At 38.2% G+C, this 6,000-nt stretch overlaps 1 protein-coding gene across 1 annotated transcript; it reads right to left on the minus strand.

Moving 5' to 3' along the window:
- Positions 1–3,760: 3,760 nt before the first annotated feature.
- LOC113690285 (arabinogalactan O-methyltransferase 1-like) lies at positions 3,761–5,045 on the minus strand. The gene has a single exon (XM_027208157.2). The coding sequence runs from the start codon at positions 4,783–4,785 to the stop codon at positions 3,895–3,897; it is 891 nt and encodes a 296-aa protein (XP_027063958.2). The 5' UTR covers positions 4,786–5,045; the 3' UTR covers positions 3,761–3,894.
- Between the last annotated feature and the right edge of the window lie 955 nt (positions 5,046–6,000).

Genomic DNA, 6,000 nt, shown 5'->3' on the forward strand with positions numbered 1-6,000 from the left:
CAATTAACTAAGGGCAAATTTCACTTTCCCCCCTATGATTTAGCTTTTTTTTAAATAATCCTCTTATGATTTCAAAAGCTATACATAACCCCCTCATGGTTTGAATTAAAGTATCAAAGTGACGGAAATGATCATTCGTAACGGAGTCATCTAAAATATCAAAAAAAAATCCTTATGTAAAGTTGAAAATTATTTATTAACCAAGGGGGGTTATTTGTATATTTTGAAAATCATAAGAGAATTATATGATAAAGTATTAAACCATAAGAGGATTATATGGTAAAATATAAAAAACATACGGGGTTAGTGTGTCATGTATTTATAAGGGTAATTTCGATATTTTTAGAAATTCCGTTACGAATGACTATTTCCGTCACTTTGACACTTTAATCCAAACCATGAGGGAGTTATGTATAACTTTTGAAACCATAGGAGGGTTATGTAAAAAAACGCTAAACCACATGGGGATAAAATGTAATTTGCCCTTAAATTTATTCTCTTGCCAGACAAAAAAAAAAAAAAAAGGGCATTTCTTCTTTAGTCAGATAGATGCTGGTTACAGCGTATTGTAGACAAAATCAGTCTAAGATAATGCAATCTGGCATGTCCACTCTCATCTCTCTACCAACACTCGTTACTCGTTAAATCGAAACCCTCTTTAATTACAAGTATTTTCTCATGAGCTAAAATGCAAATTCCTATGCTCTAAAGAATGTAAACATTTTCATGTTTAGCTGATTAAGTTATATATATTCCATACAAAGAAGTGGATGCGTTTTAGGGCGATCGAGTCTCATTTCCAACATGTTTTTTTCTTCTTCTTCTTCTTTTTTAAAAGCGTCAGTGTCTGGTCCCTAGATTAGTGATTAATATTGCTGAAGAAATTTTGCAACAGTGGAATTATGACTACATTAATCACAGACACTGATACTTTTGTTACACACAATAGAGAATCGTACAAGAATCAAAATGGGTCCTGATCAAGATCATAACCAAACCACATTCGTGGTTGCCAAGAACACTTGCTACTCATTATTGCTCGAAATATATCAATTGCTTCGTGTACATGTGCATTATTGCGCACTATATATTTGTCGGTTTACACCACAATAATGCAGCGTCACTGTTTCAAAGTTTATTTTGTGGCCTATATTTTGAATAATATCTTTGTCTGTATGATGCACTAAATTACGAACACTAGGAAAGCAACCCGTTTATTTGCTCCTCGTTTGTCATTGGGTCTCTTAGTAAACGCCATTTGCTTTAAGGAAGATGGCTCCTTAATTTATCAAAGGCTATCAAAACCAAACCACACAATGGCAATCGTGATGTTGATAGGATCAGCCAAGGGTTTGTTTTTCCTTATCTTGTCAGCATCCCTTCGCCAAAGCTTCCCGCAAGAATATGGCGGTTAATTGGTCTGATCTTTGTCCGCTAGTTTCATGGACCACTTTCTCTCCTGCCTTAATGCCTAATAACTTCTACTTTTCCTCAGATGTGGTGAGTAACATGTCCCACTTTACAATTTGCTCCTTGATTGACAACTACTTTCTCCTATGTCCTGGGGATAAGGTAACCACCTTCCTAAAATGTAGGGTGTATGTTGGAAGACTTATCGACACAATTCATCGGTGTTTCGCTTGAACCTTTTCACATTTCAGGTTGGTTAGTATGCCATCGATCGTTCCTCACTTTATCGACTTTTCCTTGCATAGCTCTCCGGACTTCACCAGATGAGGGGCAGGAGCAGTCATCAGATGGACCGCTCCTGAGCTGTTCACGGCCAAGATTTGATCCAAAAAATTGTACGGTCCAAATCACTTATTGTATCTCGTTTTTAATAACGTTTGTGAGATTCACAAAAATTTATTGTAAAGTTACACATTGTACAAATAAAGTTATGTCGTATAAAAATAAAGTTACGCGGTATGTAAAATGTACACAACCGTCAGGGAACGGTTGCACCTGGTTGTGGCCCCGACTTCACCTCATGTTCGATAAGTCACGCCGATGAGTTATTAATATTGCACCAATAGCGGTAAAGAAAATCCCATTTGTCAAGGTGATGCATAAGTGAAAATAACATTCTTTCTCATGATCCAGTTTTCAGTCTTGCACACTTGTTGAATTTTATTTATTCTAACTATTACTTATTTTCTGAAAATATCTATTTCTCTCTCTCTCTCTCTCTCTCAAAAAAAAAGGAGCTCGAAAAGCTTGTTTTTTATTACTGTTCTTGGTGCACCTCTGCTTTGCCGGCCACTGGTTGCTTTCCCCCTTTTTTCCTACAATCTTCAATGTCGTAGAGAAAAAGTGTTATAATAACAACAATCAAATTTTAGGGCGATTTAAGAAAGAAGATTAAATAATTAAACAGGAAATTTATATGAAGGGTTGTACCCAAACATTTCCAGTAGTATGACTGAAAACTAGAAATACATACAAGCTATTAAAGCGAATTATGCATTCACAAATTGTTGATTGTCTGTTGGATTTCATAAATTTGTGAGTTATTTGTCTCTTAACAATACTTTTGACATCTCGTTATATCTTTTTGCTTGATATTTTCAGAATTACTTTTGTGTATAACTTGTGTTCATTATTGTTTGACTGCATAAGACCTTACTCTTGATGATTATTTGATTATTTGATTTGTCAACGGTCAAATCCAGTTTTTGATCGGGTTCTTGCACTTGATTTTCAACACAAACTTGGACCAGAGTATTGGCTAATTCCCAATCTAATCGATCGAATAAGTTGATTCAGTTTGAGTTTGAAAACACAAGTTTTAGTTAGCTGTCAAGTCTATATTTGTATGTACATAGTATAGGTTTAATAACTTGAGATCTCTTTCTCTTTTAGAAACCCTCTTGCTTATATCAATGAATTATAGTTTCACTTGACCAAAAGTTATAATATTTATTTGCAGCGCCTAGAAAATTTAAGTTAAACAAGTAAATAGCATTGGAATACCAATCTCTAGAAGATTATGTGTTACTTGATCAGCTAAAACATCACTTGGCACCCCACACATGATGTTACATGAACAGCTAAAACATCACTTCTACGTATAATTTTAGAACAAATTTTTGTTAACCCCACACATGATGTTAAAAATAAGGGACAAGAAATAATATAAATCGTATAATTTTTTTGAACCAAATCCTGACCGTGAACAGTTCAGGAACGATCCTTTTAATAACCGCTCCTGCCCCTCATCCGAAAAACGAGGGCTTGGGACCAGGTCCTAGAGTTGTCTATCTCCGATAAGTTGTCGCACCCTGGTACTATCCACAATGGAGAGCGAAAAAGTGAATGTAAAAGAAGTCATAATAAAGGGGCTCACTTTGACAGGATTCATCTTGATATATAGTAGTACGTACAGGTGACTTGTACGCAAATGCACTTGGCGAAAATGAGAAGTACGTAGCATCTTTTTCAAGTTTAATGTTCAAATAAACAAAAACGGAAAAAAATTCTTGAGCTGGAAAAGGACGAGCATCACCATCGCCTGCCACCACCTCTTCACTCTCCCTTCCCCTTCCTTTTTTATTTTCCTCTCTCCCGCCCTCTCTTTCCCCTTCTCCTTCCTTCCTCCCTCCTTCTTCTCTTTCCCCTACGACCCCATTTTCCTTCATCCTACCCCCCTCCCTCTCCCTTTCCCCTTCCTCATCTGGTAGGATGACCAAAGGTAGGAGGAGGGGAAAAATGAAGGAGAAGAGGGGGAGGAAAGCTTGACGTGGGGGGAGCGTGGTCATGGTTGTTGGTGGAACGTAAAAGGTGACAGAATTTTATAAATATTCTCCAAATACTTTTTAATACACAACAATTTTTGTAAAAAGTTTACGGTACAGTAATATTAAGTTTAGGCACACCATCAGACGGACCAATATTCTAGCAAAAATGAGGGTTGGAATCAGCGACGGGCGGTATCTCGAAATGTCCAAGCTTCCCAACGATCTTGACGCGATTTTTGTTACACAAAAACGTTTCCGTATAAGTTTTCTCCTCCTTGCGATCCAAATTGTGCACGAACACATGCGTCGCTCCCGACCCCTTCCTATTCCTTGCCATAACAGCCGCTGAATATATGGCCGACATCCGCCCTGGTGCCTCCGGAAAAAACCCTATCGGGCCATCAATCAAGATCAGGTCCCAATCCTGGTTGTAAACTTCCTCCTGTAACATATTCAGCGCCAACTTGCACCTCTCATTTCCGCGGAGGAAAGCTTTCTGGGCGGAACATTCCGGTTGGTTCGGGTACTCTTTGAGGAGATCATCCGCCTCGGAGACTTTAGTCCGGTACTTGATCACGTGGGCACGAAGATGCGGTGCGTCCTTGAGAATTTTGTCGACCCACTTGGGCTCTTCTTCTAGGAATAACGTTGTACCACCAGGGTTGAGTGAAGCCCACATGAGGGAATCGTGGCCGAGTCCGAAGATGAGGAAGTTGCATGGAGACTTAGCTTTGAGGACGTCAACGGCAACTTGGATCTCGTCCCGTGATAGTAGCGGGACTTGGGGATATGTGGCATAGTGGACAATGGCGGCGTTGAGCTGAAGCATCGTCTCAGCTGAGTATGAACCTTCTGTCGAGAAGGCTTGAACCTGTGAGCTTAAGCCACTCTGCTGCCTAGAATTGCAGAAAAGGGGAGTCCCCGTTATTCCTAAATAAACCGCAAGAAACAGAGTTCCACCAAATAAGAACACAGCTGCTTTTTCCCCCAGTAACCTCCGCTTCTGATCTGGACTAAAATGGCTTTTAGTATTACCAGTCGTTTCCATGGTCGATCTCTGCAGTTAATAGATATGGTGTTGATGCTAGTTTGCCCAACACAAAAGTTGTGTTTGGATAGTTTTCAGCTGATGGGATCACGAAATATGAAATGCCAAAGGCAATTGATCCGAGGATACGAAATTGTGGAGAATTTATAGGCGGGTGGACATTATTGGCATAGCAAGTAACAAGTGAGTAGCTTCCACATCTCCTATGATGAAGATGGATTGGATTTGCATGGCGATGGATGGATAGATTCCTGCAGTTGGCAGTTTCACATGGCCATATAGAGTATAGACTTGATTTTGATGGATTATTATTCTCCTTCTCCAATTATTTTGATGGCCAGGCAGACGGGGCCAGAAATTCCCGTTGAAATTGACATTGCCTGCAATATTATTGAGACCCCACTTCGTTAGTGTATTTCCGATTGATTTGACCCAGAAATTAAAAAAATAATAAAATAAAGTTCCATAGCTCCATATTGTTAGACTGGAGACCCTTGATCCAACGTCACCCTCCAAAGTCTTTGACCATTTCTCGATTTCTGCATGTCATCCCAAGTCTTCGGACCCTCCAAAGCTTTTAACCTATCTAATAATTGATTGCACTGGGTACCTATCTAATAATTTTTAATTTGGCCTGTGTTGTTATGATTCTCAGATTACAGACAAGGGGGAAAAAAATCTCATACGCCAATAATGAGGTAATGCAAGAGGAGAAAATGATTCTTTTTCCCATGATCCAATTTCCTGTTTTACATTTACACATGTTGATTTTTATTTTTTACTTTACACACTAGTTGGGAGTAGAGTTACAAACGAGTCGAGCCGAGTCGAGTTTTGAGCTAATCGAGCCGAATCTCGACTAAATTTTATCAAATTCGAGCTCGACGAGCCAGTAATTTTCAAGCTCGAGCTCGACTCGAATCAAGTCGAGCCGAGCTCGAGCTCGAACTCGAACTCGAAAAAAATAAAAAATAATTATTTTATTTTTAAAAAAATAAATAAAATAATATTTTTTTCTTAATAAATAATAAAATATTAAAGATATATACGTAATTTTACTATGAAAATAAAAAATAAAAAAATATATAATACACGTAATTTTATTATTAAATAAAAATAAAAATAAAAAATATATATATATACTCAAGCTCGCGAGCCGGACTTAATATTCTGAGCTCGAGTTCGAGCTCGAGTTTGACTCAAGCCGGCTCGAGC

This window comes from Coffea arabica, chromosome 1c (genome assembly GCF_036785885.1).
Source record: "Coffea arabica cultivar ET-39 chromosome 1c, Coffea Arabica ET-39 HiFi, whole genome shotgun sequence".
Taxonomy (NCBI): domain Eukaryota; kingdom Viridiplantae; phylum Streptophyta; class Magnoliopsida; order Gentianales; family Rubiaceae; genus Coffea; species Coffea arabica.

Coding starts and splice junctions, on each gene's coding strand:
- LOC113690285 (XM_027208157.2), bottom strand. CDS start 4,785: ATGGAAACGACTGGTAATACTAAAAGCCATTTTAGTCCAGATCAGAAG.